This window comes from Haemaphysalis longicornis, unplaced genomic scaffold (assembly GCF_048455015.1).
Source record: "Haemaphysalis longicornis isolate Haplotype H1 unplaced genomic scaffold, Haemaphysalis longicornis Haplotype H1 scaffold_2, whole genome shotgun sequence".
In the NCBI taxonomy this organism is placed as follows: Eukaryota; Metazoa; Arthropoda; class Arachnida; order Ixodida; family Ixodidae; genus Haemaphysalis; species Haemaphysalis longicornis.
This window is the reverse complement of record NW_027526295.1, coordinates 151,903,982-151,923,348: the sequence shown is the minus strand read 5'-3', so window position 1 is coordinate 151,923,348 and position 19,367 is coordinate 151,903,982. Positions and strand designations below refer to the sequence as shown.

The 19,367-nt window shown below is 47.8% G+C and overlaps 1 protein-coding gene across 3 annotated transcripts in view; it reads left to right on the top strand.

The window, feature by feature from the left end:
- Window positions 1–1,567: 1,567 nt before the first annotated feature.
- LOC144169326 (uncharacterized) overlaps window positions 1,568–19,367 on the top strand; it is a 60,266-nt gene continuing 42,466 nt past the window's right edge. For 2 of the 3 annotated variants that reach the window (XM_077698419.1, XM_077698417.1), the window contains exons 1-7: window positions 1,568–1,798; window positions 2,047–2,163; window positions 4,794–4,945; window positions 6,079–6,163; window positions 7,590–7,836; window positions 15,453–15,718; window positions 16,534–16,871. In XM_077698419.1, coding sequence (XP_077554545.1) covers window positions 2,047–2,163; window positions 4,794–4,945; window positions 6,079–6,163; window positions 7,590–7,836; window positions 15,453–15,718; window positions 16,534–16,871 — 1,205 coding nt within the window. In that variant the 5' untranslated portion in view covers window positions 1,568–1,798. Of the gene's footprint in view, window positions 1,799–2,046; window positions 2,164–2,297; window positions 2,430–4,793; window positions 4,946–6,078; window positions 6,164–7,589; window positions 7,837–15,452; window positions 15,719–16,533; window positions 16,872–19,367 lie in introns of those variants that run through there. The other variant, XM_077698418.1, reaches the window with a different exon arrangement.

The following is a 19,367-nucleotide window of genomic DNA, read 5'->3' as shown; positions in this document are numbered from 1 at the left end:
ACCCCTCCTCTACATAGGTCTATCTACGCACAGGGCTTGATGTTGTAAAAGTTTAATGCTCACTGTGCTGGTAGTCTCGGAGCAGTGCTCCAGCATCATTTGTTTATACAGTACTTGCAGAACAAGAGAGAATGCCACCGTGAAAATACACAAATTTGTAGGATCTCCAAAGCTGGGTTATCAGAGTATAACCTGCCATGCCTTCAGCATCAGAAAGCCAATTGATTGATCTGTTGATTGATTGAGAAAACTTTTATTGGGCAAGCGTTAAGGGTTGATGTTAGGGCACCTGCCCTGTGCCCTGGATTTGACAGGCTGCCTGGGTCTTCACCACGTCTTGCTGGGTCGCGGGGCCTGTACTAGTCAAACCATCCACTGAGTTGGGAAAGAGTTATGCTCGCATACCAAGTGGTACAAGGTGCCGGTGCACGGGCAGAAATAGCTGCATGATAGAAGGTGGGTAAACGGCACAGCGCGGAGTGCTGTGGGGTGCGAGTTTATTTGTAATTTCTGAAGGGCGGTGGCCTCGTCGCTTGGCAGTCGTGTCTCTTTTGTCTGCAATGGACGAGGCGGTCTGTGAACTTGAGTAGAGGTTCTGCCTTGGGAAGCATGAGGCAGTTTACGCACTGCGTGAGTAATGGCTTGACCTGTGTATGCGCTGCTTTATTACTCTTGAGGGACTCGTGTCCCGGTATTGAGACAAGCAGCATGTCGCAGAGCTTCATGGAAGTCCAGTATTTTCAGTTCTGTCAGGGTCAATGTAAACAGCATAAACTATGCACCCCCTGGCTTCTCGGGTCCTTATGTGGCCTTGACAGGCACTAATGGTCACTCCGGAAACAGTAGTCTGGTCAGTGGTATACGCTTTGCTTGTGTGAACTTATGCGACCTCCGTCGCGTGTCTTCTCATCTTTCGCACTCGTCTTCAAGCGCTAGTCAATAATGTACAAAACCACCTATCCCAACTGTCGATTCTTTAATAACGCACCCCTCCACTTTTCTCTGGGATATGTTCTCTTGCAAAAAGATTAACGCACATCTCGGAATGATCCCATTTTTCCTTGTAATGCAGAGGCGCGAGTCTTGATTACATAGCGGTCTTTATTTCTTTGACGCGAACAATAAGGAAGCTGATTTTGCAACCTCCCTCGCAGCTACAAGGAAGTTTCTCGATTCTAGAAGGAGCTGGCCCGCGTGCTCATCGAGCGATGCCTAGGACCCGTCCTTCAGGTAAGAGAGACCATGGACGGAATGACGAAATCGCCAGGGATGAATTATGAACCACCAGGAAGAAATGAAGCACAGAGTCATTGTGTCTGCACAATTTGGAAATGGAAAAAAGAAAACACGACTCGAACCACGGCGGCCTTGGAGTGACTTGATTTTTCCGCCGAAACCGGCGTTCAAAATTTTGCGCCAATGTAGTTCTGCGCACCTTATTAAAATTATGGCTCGAATACTTTCAGATGCCTTTTTTTTCGTTTAGTCAAATAGTTACGACAAATAAGTAACGAGAACGCACGCAAAAGCACTACTACGGCTGCTGTTAAAAGTGAAATCCCGCCAGAGACCGCCAAATCTTGCTTTTCGGCGGCGGGCTCTCATGGCGTCGTTGTATTAATAATCTATTTTCATGCGCAGTGTTTACTGGTGTTTGCCAATGCTGTCTACGTTTTAGGCGAAAGTACTTGTAATATAATTTCTTCCGTCGTTAGTCTTTATGTTATCTGTGTGTCTTATTCCCTTTCTTTGAAGGGACAACGCTATGTGATGAGCTCTACGGCTGCGACAGTCGAAGGTAACGTTAGTTTTCAAAGACCCTTGACACCATCCCAGACATCGCAGTCCTTTTAAATCTGTGCACATAGTTTCGAATGTCAATATTCTAGATGTTTCATTGTCGGGTAAACACAGTTGCTTGCGGTGAGGGTGTAGTACTTGGGACGTGCTAAGTCCTTTTGGTTTGTTACATCACAGCATGATCGGCTTTCGCTACCGGCGGTGGAATCATGTGCCAGTGGTCTAATTTTTCGTCGTATTCTCTAGATGTCAAGTAAGGTTCAGCGCAAGGTAACAGTGGAAAATGTAAAGGAAAGTAGCGACGGCCCCAGAAGACCGAGCGTCTTTGATCGACTAGGACCGGGAGCTGTAACAGCTCAGGAGGTGAGTAAACCGTTTGCTTATTTAATGTAAATCTCGCAGTTCAGTTGAAGAAAAAGAAAAACGAAAAACTGCTACGACCGGACGGCCGTTTTTAGCGGCTGTGATGGATACAAGCTTAGGTGCACGCGCCGGTTGATCTGAACTCGAGCGACGCCTCGAGGCGCTAACCGAACGAGCTCTGTTGTTGTCTGCTGTTCCGAACAGTTGCGGCTTCTGAACTGACGCCTTCCAATGTTTTCGTCTGGCCGGCGCAAGCTAAAATGAAGGTAAGGTTGCGGCTGGGAACAGTGAGAGCATCCCTGCGTTCTGCGTGGGATTTATGGTATACCTTTTTTTTTCTTCTAGAGCTTGCGTAGCTTCGCCGACTTCGTACTCTACGTGGTATGTTCGTTGCAGAATACTATGGAGTGATGATATCTGGGCTTATTACGACGTTTCACGGTTGTAGTGCGTATTTTAGGTGCCATCACGAAAAAAAAATATCTGCCCGACTGTCTTAAGGTTTTGGCTGGGCGCCAAGGACTTCTGAATTGCGCTTTTGGTGGCAATTGAGTTGTGCACGTAAAGCCGCTCGCAATTACAGGAGATGAAACGATTTTTAAAGACCCGCATAAAAAGAATACCCTAACCAGAAACTTTAGTGCTTGTCTACTAATATTTATGGTAATTTTATTACACGCAGTATGCATAAACACCGACAACTATGTTAATAACGCGCGGCAAATCTATTCTTCAATTCGTTTTTAACAGCTTCCTCTGGACTGTCAATAATCCTATGATAGGTAGGATTCATTTGGACAGGTTTTACATTTTAGTTGGAGGTTTATGTTTTCAAGGGGCAATGAAAACAGCATACAACTTTGCTTTATTTGAAAGAGTGGGAGGTTCATACCTCACTCCAATTTGCACGATGAAAAACATTGCTGCCGTTGATGAGGGATCAGCTTACCATGCCACAGTGTGATGTTTCAAGGGCTCTGCTCTGTACTTATAACCCCGAAAGCAGCCGACAATGAGCAGTCAGTGCACTGACTTGACACTTGCATAAAGAAACCCGAAGTGTGGGATTGCTGATCAAACCTAGTAAAACCTAGCGGGCTGTTGTCACTATGTAATAACCCTGTGCCGTTAAAAAGTAGCCATGGGCTTCATTCTTGCTTTGGGCGGTAAGACAAACTACAAGTAAATGAGCTGAGCCCACCTGAACTTTTGTGCTACTGTGGATGTGATTTTTTTTGTAATTCTTTCGAGTGCAAAAGCTGTTGGGCCATAATGGGAGTTGCTCTCTGGGGGCTTAGTTTCCCCGTCATTTACAAAGGGAAAAGACTTGAGTATCGACTTTGTAGCGTCCGCCATAACTTATGTTCATTTTCTCTAGGTTTTTGCACTGTGTCTGTTTTTTAATCACCTTATCGCCGCAGGTTAACATCTTTTTTTTTTTTTTTGAAACACTGTGTTTGAGCTGTGGGCCTGCAGAAATGTTAAAAGTTGTGGTTTATTTTGTTGGCATCGGCCAGTGATACAAATTAGATTTGTGGCGAGTTCGGGAAAGTTGCTGGTGATTTGCTGTCCTTTATTATGTTCTCATTGTATAGCTTGTCTGATTGAAGTTTGCATTAAAGTTGATTCTTACAAAGCCCCTTTTTGAAATAGAGCAAAGTTACGTGTTGGAGACCAAGGACGCTGGTTCGATTCTTGGCCGCGGTGGCCGTTTTTCTGATGGAGGCGAAAAGCAAAAACGCCCGTGTGTACGAGATTTCGGTGCATGTTAAAGATCCCCGGATTGTTAAAAAAAAACCACCCCTAAGAATAAGGAATGTGAACAGTCCAGCACTTTCGGCATTGCTGCATTTCTACCCGCCGCGGTGGCTCAGTGGCTAAGGCGTTGCGCTGCTGAGCACGAGGTCGCGGGTTCGATTCCCGGCCGCGGCGGCCGCTTTTCTGATGGAGGCGAAAAGCAAAAACGCCCGTGTGTACGAGATTTTGGCTCACAATAAAGATCCCCAGGTGGTCAAAATTAATCCGGAGCCCTCCACTACGGCGCGCCTCATCGCCTGTGTTGCGTCGGCGCGTTAAACTCTACAATCAAATCATCAATTGCTGCATTTCTGCATATCAGCGCCAGGTGTAGGGATTTTGCTGCACCAATGGACGTTTCCTTGGGCTAGGCTCTACTGAAATTTTTTACATTAACTCGCGGGGAATGTCAAGCAAGAAACTGTGACGATGGAATTCTTTAGTATTTCTGCTGCGATAGCCTTTTGTCGTAGAGGTTGAGACGAGGTCAAAACTGAGGGTGTGTTGATCTGGGGTTTGTGGTTGTCCAACCGATGGTTGAGGTGCACATGGCTTTGCTCGAATCTTGAAGTTGAAGCGAGGTTGAAAGAAGTGACTGAAATTTAAGGCGGGGTAAAATGTGTTGAGGTTACTTTGCCAGGCATCTCTTGTCCAACCTGAAAAACCCATACAGTCGCGAAGAAGACATAAACGATAAAATATACAAAGAGCACTGAACTTGTTCAGTTTTATTCGTACAGTAATCTTTTGTAGTCGCGTGCATGTGTGTTGATGGGGCGTTGGCACTCAGCGACGCTCTGTTCTGTTCTGCCCCGTTCTGTCCTTGTCCACAGAGGCACAGCCGTAGTAACGATCCCGGGGAGCAGTGCAGGAACTGGATGCGCAACGGGGCATGCTCCTACGGGACCAAGTGCCGATACCAGCACGAGGCATATCCCCCGTCTTCCTCCACCACCTCCTCCTCCAGGCTGCCCAAGACCGAACGGTGAGAGCTCTTGGCTCGAAAACTGGCCGTCAAATGTGCCGCTGGGCTGGCTCTTTCTGTGCCTCACTGATGGCACTTGATGTTGCTGCATAATGCACTGCAGGAAAGCCTTTAGACAGTGGGTTTCACAAAAGGGTGACGATGATAGGTGAAGGCACATCAAGTGTCTCGAGAAAAAAAGGCTTCCCGTGGTCGGAATCGAACCGGGGTCCCTGGCGTTGTGTAGCTAACGTCTATCTGATTGCGCCATTCTGGCACGGCAGAAGCAGTTTGGGTTTTGGACGTTGAATTTCACTCGGGTTGCATGGGAGAAAGCTTTGTGCTTTAACCATCTTCCTCTTAAGAACGGGGCTTTGATTTGTAAGTACGGCTTGTGTTATCTACGTGCACACTGCTGCAGCTCATGGGAGTTGCATGCCAAACACCTTTGGTGTGCTCTGTTTAGTGCATCCAGTATTTCTTTCTTGGTGCATGCATCGAGCACCGTTGCTGTTTATCATCAGCAGGTGAATCCTGGCAGGGCTGTCTGGTGGGCTGAAATAATAATGGTGGTGCTATATGTCCTTACATGACGTTCTTGGTATTGTGGGACGCCCTGTGCCAGTCAGGAATCGGAGGAACTTCCTTGTCGTCTTGTTGTCACCATGTTCGTTTCGACACTTCTGTTTCATTTTTTTTTGTAAAAGTGCTTTGGAAAATTGGACAAACCAGAAGGGAAGGAAGCACGCTTGCTTTAGTCTGTTTTTCTTGTATTCGAAACCAGACTGTACTGCATGTTTGTAAGGTCAGTCCAAGACTATTCTTAGGCAAATCGTGACTTCTGCTCTTCCAGTCAGCTGAAAGCGTGCAGTCAAATGGGGTAGCATATGATGTTGCTAGCACAGGTGCATGTACGTAAGCATTAAATTGCAAAAACAAATCGCACTGTTAATGGGTGCGCACGTAAACTTTACCACATGAGATAAGCTCCTGAACAGATGTGCTACCATTGTTACAATGCCTTCTGCAGCGGACCCCACAGCACCATTTGCAGTAGCAAGAAAGTCATTCGCACACCTATCTCATTGTGGGGGGAAGCCACTTGTACCTCCCAGGACTGCATTTTCACCCTATTTGGCATTTGTCTTCTGCAGGGATGCTGCCCAGAAGGACTTGCGACACAAAGTTCGCCATAAACAGGATGCCAAGGAATCCGACAGCCGCTCACCATCGCCCAAGGTGGGTGCAAGGGGAACTGCCCCTTCAGAGCAGACTGCTTTGTAGCTTGGTCGACCAGTCCTGCCGAGCCTTGCATAGCTCACGAATGCGCCACGGCTGTCCACTGGGACAGTGCGGGGACTGGCCGGGCTGACAGTCAAATCCCCACCACTGACCCATGCTTCTTGCTGCTTAGACTGTTGTTTTCTGTTTAAAGGGACCATGCAGACAAAACAAAAGTTTGGTTCATTCGAAAGATTGCCTCGTTAAAGCCATACTGACACCACTTTTAACATAGGCTTCACTCAAATAAGCTACAAAATTTAGAAGAAAAGGGAATGGCCATGTGACCCACTAGCTCATTTCCAGCAACCGGAACCTATGATGTCATACCAGCCATCTATGATGTCATACCAGCCATCTTCGCGTATGGCAGAACCGGTGGTAATTTCTTACAGAATGACCACCTTGGAACTGTGTGGTGCTACGTGGTGTGTTCAAAACAAAACACGGGATGCCAGTGGATGCTTCTTTTCTCTTCTGCCACCTTTATTGCTATTCACTTTCGAATTACGCAAAGACCAGCATTGATCCTCACCCACATGACCCTGTTCCTCGTGCTTGCATTTACGTGTACCAGCTTACTTCAGTGATTATTCTCTAGGCTGATGCTTCTTGTGTTTATACTTTCTCTGCTACAACCCTGCTTTGCATTCAGGGTTATTTTCGAAACTGGCTAAACAGCGCTAAAATGTAACTTTCTGTTGTCCAAAGAGAGCCCCCTTCATTTTCGAGCCATTATGCTGCTATGTTGCTCAGAACTGTACAAGCTTTTTCCAAGGAAAGTAACCCCCATGTGTTACTAACAAATCCTGCTTTGCCAGAATAGATGTCCTTTGCCATCCTTTGCCCACATCTGCTCTGCGAAGTCTTGCTTCTCACTTGGCTAACATAGCGCATATCATGAAATATTGTCACGTGTGCATCCACTTCACCTCCAAGCCAAAAGTCCACAAACACTACGGGGTGTTCCCCCTGTGTGAGTAAGTGCCATGCAGTAGACTACAACGAAGAAGCGCATTGGCTTGTGGCTTGTGCTTTTGGGTTTGTTCGCCATATTGCCAGCCTCTGCCCGGTGCTCTCTCTGTCTTTCCTTACCAGTTAGGCACGTCGCCTAATAAATACTTTGCCCTCGGCGTCTTCGTGATGACAACTTGTGTGTCTCCCTGTTTGACAAGACTCAACAATATGTTGTCTGTAGAAACATTGTAGCAGTTGCCAACTATGTTCTTCCGAACTATGTACAACCCCTATGTATAACTAGCTGTCAATGTATAGTTATGTTCTATAACATATGCCCATGTATTTGCCTATGAATAACAAAAGCCTGTAACAGTCGCCAACTGTACTTGATGCCAACTATGTCCTTCTCTGTTTTGCACCTCAGAGGAGGAAAGCGTCGGCCACCAGCAGTGGAGCTGGCAGCACAGCTGCGAGCGCCACTGGTGGCGGCAGTGCGCCAAGCGGCAGCGGCAGTGGTGGAGCCAGCAGCCGCAGTCGGCGCCTTGAAGCCGAAAGCAAGATCAAGTCGACAGTGGTGGTGACACGGCCACGGACCCCATCGTCTGGCGAGGAGGAGCCAGCGGCCAAAGAAGCCAAACCGGCCAAGACGTGGGAAGGGGCTGCGTCGGACGGTGAGTGTTCTTGAAGTGCAGTGCAAACAGCTTTGTCTTGTAGTGTTGTCCACAGCAAAGACATGTTTGGTGTGCGAAAAGGGGTTCCAACGCAACCTTTTTACGACCAGAAGTAGCGACTACCTTGTCTTGGTTTAAATTCGGTTGTTACCGGGAGTTCATAGGCTCACGGCCAGTTCATGGATTCCCACCACTAGCTGCGATGTCAGCACACCGAAGGGTCACTCTGCGGCATTCCATTGCACATTGATGCTTTCGCAGTCGTAACTCATGAGAAGTGCTTAGGTGTTTTCTGACTTTTTTGGCTTTCAAAGCCATATACGAAGTGAATATTTTCAAGTCAAATGAAAGGGAATAATCTGGGATTCCCAATACAACTGAAATTTACAACTTCCAATTTACAAATGATGAAAGTTACAATCGAGGACATGGCGTTTTTTTTTTTCTTCTTCGGACTGCAAGAAACGGGAGCGCGTTACAATTGAGGCCGCGTTAGATTTGAGTAAATATGGTAGCTCTTAGGCAAGAAGAAGGCCCGTTTAAAAAACCTTTGTAACAATTTCCTGGTGATGAGTGATGTTTTCGGGCGAGCCAGAAATGAGCGAAGTGATGAGCGATTTCCTCCGCGTCGGGAAGTAGTTCGTTCCTCGCAGTGTTGCTCCCCGTTTTGCTTGCAAAATCACTCCATGTGGTTTGCACTTTTCTGGCCCTTGCAAGTTTACCGTAAGAAGGGTAGGGTGCCTATAAATAAGGCATAGCCACCCTGAGTACTACATACAGTGGAATCTCGGTGATACGAATTCGGTTGATACGAATTTCGTTGTGATACGAATTTTCAAAATTCCCCGGCCAAAATGCATTGTACGCAATGTAAAAAAATTCGGATGATCCGTTCGCATTTATCACCCGGTGCGGGTGATACGAACACGCGAGCCGCGAGCAGATGACTGCGGCGTGGACGGGAGGCGGGAGTGTTTGTGCGGCCGTGTGGCCTTGGTCGCACGCAGGCACAAAATCATTTGGTGTGAACTGCATGGAGCGTTTTCTGCTCACGAAAACGCGCCGCGCACGCCACAGGCGCGCTGACGCCACCGCGAATACCACCCGCATGCGGCGCGTGGCGCGGTAAGCCGCGGCAACATGGCGGCGTCAACGGCCGCGAAGTAGGGCGGGTGGCTCGACCGACCGCTTCTGACCGCTCTTTAAAGAACAAAAGAAGTTGCTTATGAAGTAAGGGAGCTGATGAGTCCGAAAACGACACATCGTCCGCGCGGCTAGGGAAAGCGCCTGTCAAATATCCGCCACCGTGGTAAGCCTAAACATCTCCGGCGGAGCCAGCGGGCTGTCCGGAGCGCTTTCAAACTGCCGCCATGAAGAGTGTGCCTCCCCGTTGGCGCAAGTCGGCAGGCTCCTCCCACTGCCGCGCGCGTCGCGCGTCATTTTAAAGAACGCGCGCGCAAACGCCGACGCGCCCGGATGGCATGCGGTTCAGGCTTGAGTTCGTGTGCGCGCGTCGCGTCGGCGATGAGCGCGCGTTCTTTTGACGCCCGCGCTGACGATTCAGCCCGACACCCAGGCGCCAGCCTCTGCCTCGGTTACCGCTACTGCATTGGGAGGAGCCTCACGACTTGCGCCAATAGGGAGACGCGCGCCTCATTGTGATTGCGGCAATTTCGGAGCGCTAGCAGCAGCTGGCTAGGCCACCTCCGCGGTGGATATTTGGCGTAGATGACATTTTATAGTGCTTCTCCCATACTGTCAGCTCCTTTCCCGCATGAGCAATTTAATTTACACATTGAGCTCCGTTTTAACAAAAGGTTAGAAGCGGTTGCTGAAGCTACCTGCACCTCTTCACGGCAAGAGCCGACGCCATATTGCCGCCGCCTGTCGCATGCGCAGCACATTTCCATTTTTTCTCGTTTTCTGATGATACGAATTTTCGGGTGATACGAATATTTTTGCCGCCCCTTGAGATTCGTATGACCGAGATTCCACTGTAGTTCTAAAATAAAGATATCTTCTGGACAGAAAGTGTCGCAATTAAAACTGCAGTCGCATTGTGCTTGCAGTGCTGGATTTACTATTTCAAATGTAAAGATTTCATTTAAATGTATCCTATCGCATTTACCATTTCTAGCATGCCTTACCAAAATACACAGCAAGAAATAAAGCTTGCACTACTCAAGCTGTTAGTCTTTAAATTATTTGACCAGAACCGCTGTTTCTTTCAAATGCAATTTCGACGTAGGATTTGCCATTTTCCATTCCTAATGTTCCTTAAATGAAGCAGCGACTCTTAATTCTAAGCACAGGCTAGAAAGTGGTTGCAGAACATTAGAGCGTGTCTGAAGGTACTAGAAAAAAAATCATTTCTTGCCATCTTCGCTTTTGGTATCTTCAAACTCTGATTGTCTTACGTTGTCCTGTTGGTTGGAGTTACCCGAATTCACCTTCCTGGCCCTGTATGCTATACAGCGACTGCGCTTTCTAGCAAAGCCACATTGTTTTTGCTTGCCCTTCTGACCCTGCATGTGCTGTTCACTGTTCCGCTATGCATGCTTTCACTGCACTGAGTCGACTGAAGTGCTAATTTTTTGGCATTGCACTTACCATATTTACTCGCGTAATGAACCCACTTTTTTTCTGCAGAAATGTGGCGTGAATTTGTTGGGAGGGTTTTTATGCGGGAAAAAGTTGCAACAGACTTTTAAAAGTTGAAATTTCACGCAGTGAAGATGCTAAGAGAAGTGCTATTAAAACCTTACTTTTTCAGTAAAAACACGTGAGTAATAATGTAACCAGATTTCTTTTTTATTCGCAACATGCTAGTGGCCCCCTACTCGACATTGTCCTACTTACCATCAGAGCCGTCCAGTTCGTTGAAGTCACTTGCGGCTTCATGTTTGTTGTCGGCCCACAGCACATTGTCTTCCATGCTGTCAAGTTACTCCAAAACTTTTTTCCACACCGGGAAACTTCCCTTCTTTGGGTCCACGAAACACACGGTGATCCCTGTTTATCGCCCAAACCTCTTGTTCTTGCCAGTAGCGTACACGCACTGGGCCAACACTGAAGTGCCGCCCAGCTGCACGGTTTCCATATGCTTCAACGCACGCTCCACCACCTTAGACTAACAACAATGACTAACAATGTTTATTGCAACAACAACAACATTGCAACAACATTTAATACGGAAGGAGGTCCCAAAGTTACAAAACTGTCAGGGGGACCTCCTATTAATACATAAAACAGATCAAAAGTACAAAGTACCTTCAGTTTAATACCGGCCGTGTTGCTCATTTACTGGCCCACCATACACCGTGCACCAGGAGCACAAAAAAATCAAGGAAGCTCACACTAACGCGTGAGACTTGAAGGTAGCGAAGCTGTATGCTACCTCTGCAACCATCACGAAGGTTTAAATCTGCGATTGTTGCCAATTTGATTTTTCTTCGCTGCCGCAACGACTTTTAACCTATCATTGTTGCTATTAGTGTGAGCTTCTTTCATTTTGTTGGGAGTGATAATCATTGGACATCACCTTGGAGGGGGGTGTACGCTATGATGTATTTCTCATTTCAAGAAGATGTCACGATTACAGCAAATGCTGGAGTCTTCCTCATTTCGAGCTAGTGTTGCCGTGATTGTGGGGAACGCTGGAGTTTTTTTTTGGCCAATCTTGGTCAGTCTCCCTACGTGGGTATGCCTGGCTTGCCTCGCGGCGACTGCCCAGCGTCCGCCAGGGACGCTGGGCAGTTGCCGCGAGGCATGGACACACGAGCACGTGGCATTTTCTTGGTATTTTTTACTGCCAGGCAGTTGCCGCAATCTTGGCCAATCTCCCCAAGTGGGTATGCTTGGCTTGACAAACGTGCACAGGGGACGCTGGATGGTCACCACGAGGCACACGCGCATGAGCGCTCGGCATTTTCTTGGAATTTCTTTTAACTCCCGGGCGGTCACCATGAAGCTTGTGCTCACATGCGTGTGCTCGGCAATTTCTTGGTATTTTTAACTACAGACACAAAAAATTACGATTTGCTAAACAGCTTCGCTGTTAAATAGGCTGGAACACAGCTGAACAACAAAACCATGGAGCCTGATGGCGAAGTCTCATAACAGCATGGAGGCACAGAGCAGGGAAGGAGGGCAGAGTATGTTTGGTGCTTTGGTCGCACGCCGAAGCACTTTCATGGTGCTATACAAAAGAAGGTTTGTTTTTTGTTCAGCAGGTGCGCTCCGCAGGCACGAAATTTTTAAATTGTGCGCTTTTTAAAATTTAGATTCACTCTCGCGTCTCTGAGTTCTGTTTTTTTTTTTTTTTTTTTTAGAATGCTTCTTCAGCGTTTTGGCCCGTACGTGGTGTGATATCAAGTTACTGTGATTGTCGACGGCATCAACAAGCATGCTGAGATAAAAACATTAAACAGTAGCTTTTCTATTCCCGCTGCATTTTTTATGCAAGGTAGCAAGAAAGTAAATTCTCAAGAAGAAGAGTGCGTTGGTGAGGGGTCCATTACGTGAGTGGGTTCATTACGCGAGTAAATACGGTAGTCTGCGCCGCTCACGCCGCATTCATAGCGTAATTTCGACTGTAGTAGTGGGTTATGAATTATGAAGCGCATAGGTAAAAAAAAAGGCTTGCTTTAGCATAGCTAGATCAACAGAGTGATAACGTCATTCTCTTCACTCCTCGAGAAAATAACGCTGGATCCACGAGGAGGGTGGTGGTAGTGGGAGTAGTTGAAATAACCTAAAACTGCCCTGGGGATCTTCATCGTGCACGCCGCTCTCAGTACTGGGTTCCGGCTCTGGAGTTCCGTCGGGTCGTCCGTGGCAGTGGCGTCCGCCGCACTGTCCGCACGGTTCGCGATGTCGCTGCGACGCTGTCCTGGCACACTGGGAACCTCACCGACGCTGGGTCCCTCCTCCCTACCACCCCTTCCCCCTCCGAAGAGAGGGCCACTATTCCGGGACTGGCTCCCACTGCCACGGTATGGCGCTGAGTGGGGCGCGGCACGCCTCGCTGGCGCAGGGCAAACGACAACCGCCGGCGTTGAGTCTCTTGCAGGGAGTCCTCACCGTCAGCACAGGTGTCGCGGTTGCAGACAAGGTGCTCTTCCCAGAGCGGGAGGTCACTGCCAGTGGCCGCACTTGAGTGGGCGTGTCAATCTTGTAGCTGTGGGCGTGTCAATCTTGTAGCTGTAGGGCAGGTGTCAACAAACCATGGCAAGCAGCGAGGCGAAGATTTGGAAGTCCCGGATCAGTGCCGTGCCATTGAGCTTACAGGCTTCGCAGTTCTGGCATTTAGAGTGGAGTTAAAAGGAGTAGTCAGCCCTGGCCAGATGCGCCTTTCAGGTCTGTGGCCCCGAAATATGTTTAACTGAAACTTCAAATTGCCTACAGTATTGAGGTGTATGTTCCCTGAAATATTTAGCACTTAGTACCATCGGAGGGATAAAGCACCAAGAGTTGTCACCACTGGCTTCTAGGCCTGCCTTCTCTGCTTATCGCCTCTTTCTCTTGCTCCTGCTGCAAGGGGGGACGCATGAAGGTTGCAGATCAAAGCTCCTCTAATACAGTCCTTTGATGATATCGTAGCACTCTGCTTTCAACCATTTAACCGCCATATCAGTGCCCTGTACACTGCTCTGCTCATAGAGCTCAGACCTGTGCTCGTCTTTATAGGTTGACCATAGTGCACATTGTAGAATTGCTCACAGCGCATCACGTATTTGGTTGAAGAATGCAACTTTTATTATGTACTAGGTGATGGCCTCGGTGATGGGTTTTCACCTGTATGCATACACGGCCTGCTGTAGTGGCATCTGCAGTACTGTCAAAAAACCACCATAGATGAGGCAGTTGAAAAAGCGCAACCTGTAGCTTTGTCGTGTCACAGAATTGGTCATTGTCTTTCGTGGTGACACCTCATTGAACGAGAGAAAGAAAGACAACCCTTTACTCTTCAATTAGGATGGATATCATTATGCATATCAAAGTTCCTTGCTCTCCAGTCACAGCCATATTGTGATATACCTCTAATTACGATGATTCCTGTCTAGTCCGTGGTGATTCCTCCTTGCCCTGTGCTTTCCCACCACATCACCAAGTGGCACCACCACACTCCCATGTTGTTGGAGTGTGGAAAAACAATGCATAGTAAAACTTCAAAACTCACTAGGAAGAGGAAATCTGACTGTGACGAAACATGGAGCATTTGGTGGGTGTAACAAACATGAGGTAGTGTGAGAACTGTTGCAAGGTGTAATTGTTCCGGGACTCCCATTTGAGAATGCAGTACATAGTCTGCTTAAAGAGACACTAAAGGGTGGGAACAAGTTGGCGTGTATCGATTGATTACAGTGCCGAGAATCTAAATACACCATTCTCACAACTAGCAGTTGTTTAATAAGGCAGAAAATGCCAGAAACGTGAGAGCAGGTGTTGATGCCTTGTACGCCTTTGGGTTCTGCCGTTTGTGATGTCACAAAAGGGATGAAAGTCAGTGAGAAATAATAAAGTTCAAGCTGGCTTCCGCGGCCAGAGAAACGGCCTTGGGGTGTCTGCCATGGCTTGTAGACATAAAAGATACTTTTTCCAGCATGAGAGTGCCTAGTGCCAAGTGTTTAGACTCTAGACCGCACCAGTGCCTTGCTCCTACTTTGTGACGCGATGGCTGCATCACGAAAAAATCAGAGAACCAGGGAGAGAAATGGCAGGTTTATTTACTTATTGCTCAGCAAATAATGCATTGTTACTTGAACAAAAGCCGAGAGAGCTACAAAATGTGTAATTTTCAGATAAAATGAAATTTCATTCAGCCTTTAATGTGCTTTTAAAATGAGACATCAGTTCAGGCGTGAGAGTAAATCAGAAAACGGCAGTTTGTTTGGCATTAGGCACCCCCGTCAAAGCAGAGCAATACAGGGAGATACGGGCTGGCAATCTTTTAAAGTTTGAAAAGCGCAAGACAGGGCAAGTTTTGAGGAGAGTTTGCAAAGGTGCATCACCAAGACAGCAACTAAAATTTTCATCTACCTATACGTGAGAAGCATGGACATGCAGCGGTAGAGAGACAAAGGCCGTCTACAAATTAGCTGAACAACAGCAGAGGAGCAAAAACAGCCAGAACACCCAAAAAAGAGGCAGAAACTGATGAAACAAGTAACTAAAGGTTAGAAGGATAATCGAAAATGCTTGGTCTCCTTGATTTGCCCTTCTGCCCAAGAGCTGCCCAAAAGCGGGCGGATATTTCTTTTGCCCATAGATTCCTATTGCGGGGGCAGTCTTTAGCTTCCTTTCAGGCAGTTCTTGAGCTGTCCAAAATGGCAAATTGAGGATTTCTGTTTTTGGAGAGTAGCGCAAAGAGGAGTGCGATACCCGAAAGGAGGCAGTAGGATAATGCGTATTAGAGTAACATGGTGTGACCTGTTGTGTCCTAATAGTCCGGCAGTCCCGCACTTCAGAGTCATTTGGGGGCAGGTGACTGGCAGTGGAGACGTTGCCTGCACAGTTCATCTGCAAACTGAAGTGCCACCTCTCTTTTTCCCCGTTACCCATTTCTTTTTTCCTCTTTCGCGCTGCCCCCGTTGCCTTCTCCCTCTCCTTAAAAGATTGGCCCATGGACGATGCGCTGCTGGACTACAAGGAGGAGCTGTCCCTGGAGATGAAGCGGCAGCAGCTGCAGAGGGAGCTGGACCTGCTGCAGAAGGAGAACCAGCCCTCCAGCAGCGGGGGCGGCAGCAGCAAGGGAGCCAGCGCCAGCAGTGCCGCCGCCCCCGCCGCCGCTAGCTCGGGCCCCCCGGCTTCTTCCGGCCACCCGCCCGCAGGTGGTGGTGGTGGTGGCAAGTCGGCACGCTCGGGACACTCGGCACAGCAGGTGGGCCCAAATTCTCTGAGCACATGCTCGATTCTCCCTAGCCGATAGGTGGCTGCGGAAAAAAACATCGCATGGAGCGGTGTTGCGCAGAATCCCATTGAATTTTTTGCTAATGCGGTAGAGTGGCTCAAGTAGACGTCGGAAGTCTGCATTAGTCCCTGTGGTCAGCTCCATTGTGCTCCTTTTGGGGCTAATTCCAGTTACACCCTATTTTTGTGAAAAATTATTAAAGAAATACCTTACAAATTATAAAAAATTACTGCACATGCGATTAGGAAAGGTGCATTTTACACAGAGCAGCATTTTCTGAATAACAACAGTAGTATTAGTAATAATAATTATTATAATGATAGCAATCACCATTACCCCGGTAATGTCTACTGCAGAGAGAAGGCCTCTTCAGTTGAATTTCGCCTACATTTTTATCCTGCGTCATTCAAATCACCTGTCCTCACCCCTCCACCCGTTTTTTTTTTTTTATTATTATTTTTAGCTTGATAGAAAATTTTTATCTTCTCTACACTTCTTGTCTCTGTCACTCGTGTGGCCCATTTGTATCCAATCTTCTGCATCACATGGCACGCCAAAGTCCCCCACTTTTTCTTTCTCTACATCTGAGCTCTAGGACACCTCCTACACGAGTTCGTTCATATATTCGTGACAGTTATTTTTTGCCCCGAAGCAGTACTCGGGTTATCCCTCTTTCAGTGGCTGTTACGTACCTGTGTTGCCGTAAACAGGATCACCTGCGAAAAGGTTCTGTTGTATGGACGACACCAGTCGGCTAACTGCAAGCTTGTTCTTATATGTCCCAGGGTGCGGCCAGTGGCAGCAGCGAGTCGTCAAGCGAGTCGGACGACTCGTCTTCCTCCGATTCGTCCAGTTCCAGCTCGGACGACGACGACAGCGAAGACTCGTCGAGCTCGAGTTCGTCTGGAGCGGCCTCGCCGTCGGACGGCCGGGGGGGCACTTCGCAGCACGCGTCGCTTCAGGCTCAGAATGCGGAGCGGCACCACCGTGGCCGCCGGGGAGCTGCCTTGGAAGACCGGGCAGGCGGGTCTCACCGCTCGGTTGATGGTAGCTCTAAGGGCAGCGGCCGAGACGCTGGTCGGGCCAGGTCGACATCACGTGGACGAGACAAGGACGGTGGCCGGTGAGGGCAGTGATATTCCTTTCCAAGATAGGTACAAGCCTAGTACTTCTGGTGCGATATAAATGGTTGATTGAGCACGTTGATATGCAGCTTCCCACCGCAAAACCAACCTAAAAGGTACCAAACCACTTTTATTGACCAATAGAATGCGCATAATTGAGCCAAAAGAACATTTTACAATAAATGAGTCTTAAAAAAAAAAAAAGAAATGTCATCGCTGTGGCTCGGATTTGGGGTATACATCCCAAAACCCATGATTCTAGCGCTACGCAACTGCGGCAAAACAGCGGTGCTCTTTTAGCCGTTGCATAAAAGAATAGAGGGAGGAGTGTTCTAAGCAAAACAGTAGATGGTGTCGGGACGCCAAAGTGTCAAAATAAGTGGTGGGCCAATGTAGAATACAGCACCACGAAAACAGATATGCCACTCGTGGCAGCGATACCAGTTCAATAATGCATAGGCTTGTGCGAATATTTGGGCGCTTCGAATATTCGAAGGAATATTACAGTATTCGAATTCACTTCGGCTCGAATTTAAAATTTCCGATATTTCGAAGTATTCGGGGTGAACGAATATCAAAACTGCGTTCAAGTTTCGGTTTTGTTAGGCAAGCCACAGTGCCATGGACATCGGGCCTACATCTTGACTACATGGGGAGCCAAGGCAAGCTAAGCCACATTCAGAGCGTTGTCGTAGCCTTGTTACGCGCGCATGTACATCAAGGTAGTTGAGGCTCCTGTTTCATTGTTTCAAACAATGAAACGGTAACAAAACAATTTGTTTGGTTACCGTGTGACATGCGGGCAGTGATAAAGTGCTGATTACACTCCGCTCTTGCTTGAACTTCAGTGGGCATCAGTTGCTTCAATCAGTCAAGTGACATGGCAAATGCGTCCACGGGTGCCAACCCAATACAGTAAAATCTCGATGATATGAATCTCGCTTGACCGCAAAAAATATTCGCATAATCCGAAATTTGTATGAACCTACACACACCAAAAAATTGAGCTCTAAAAAAGTTTTCGTTATTTTTCTTTTCTTACTTTCGCGTGTAGAAATCCGTGATGTTTTTCGCCTTTTTCTTAACCTCCATGTCACCGAACGGTCCTTTCTGGAGTTACGCCTCCTCACTCGCGGTGCCCAAGCACTACACCTGACTACACGCCGTAAAGCGTGAACCGCATGGCGCGTTTTTGCACGTGATTTGTGCGCGCCGACGTTGCGCGTGCGATTTTTTTCACGCCTGCGTCGACGAGTACGCTTTCCTGGGCGAGTTGGTGTTGCAGTGCAGAAAAAACAGAACGATTCCGCGCGCGCGGCAGCTTCTGTCTCGCTCAGAAAATGACGCGCGCGCGGCAGTGGGAGGAGCTTCCCGACTTGCCCCAATGGGGAGGCGTGCGCCTCATGGCGGCAGTTTCGAAGCGCTTGAGACAGCCAGCTGGCTCCGCCGGAGATGTTTAGGTCCAGCACCCCGGCAGATATTTCATGGGCTCTTTCACTAGGGACGCGGATGATGTTTTATAGCACTGTTTTCACACACATGATTAGCTCATTTACTGCATAAGAAATTTTGTGTGTGCTTTGAGCGGCATTTTAAACAGCAGTTAGAAGCGGTCGCCCTAGCACCCCGCACCACTTCGCGACCGAAGCCGCTGCCATGCTGCCGCGGCCGGCCGCGCCCGGAGTGCGCGGTGCGTTTTCGCGAGCAGAAAAGAACAGCATGGCCGTTCTTGGAGAAAGAGCGACAAAGAGGAGAGAGAGAACCCGTACATCGCCGTCGCTTGCTCGCTCGGCAATTGAGCGCCTCGCCGACTCGTTCGTATCATCCTCTGGGCCGCGCAGGTCCGTTCGTAAGAGCTGAAATTTTTCCCATTGCAAACAATGCAATTTCGCCAGGACTTTTCAGAAATTCGTATCATCCCGAAATTCGTATCACCCAGAAACGTATCATCAAGATTCCACTGTATAGAACTTTTTATTAAGGTCCCGCTAGGCCCAGAAGCTCAGTGTCTTAGTGACAGAAGCTCAGTGACACCTGACAGCTATTCAAATTCGCTTCGAAAGTATTCGACCCCAAGGACTATTTGCTTCGAATTCGCTTCAAACTAAAATATTACTATTCGCACAAGCCTGATAATGCGAGAAATGCTAAAATCATGATAATGGTATCAGCGGACTAAAATGTGGCACATTGAAGGTTGTGAATGTTGCAAATGGGTACGGGGAGCTTGTATCAGATTTGTATCAGTTTCTGGCGTCACCTCTGGAAAATGAATGATTTTTAGGTGTCTAAGAAAATTTTTGTTTTTGTGTTAACATATTGGTTAGGCGCATATTGCCACAACATAAAATGCAACTGATTCAATGCCCTTTCCAACAGCACCAGTTTTTAAAATGTTTTCGTAAATAATGGTTGCGAGAAAAATTATCAAAATCAAAATTGTTGTGCAGACATGAAAGGAAATGATAAAACAGAAGTTGTATATAACAAACCCC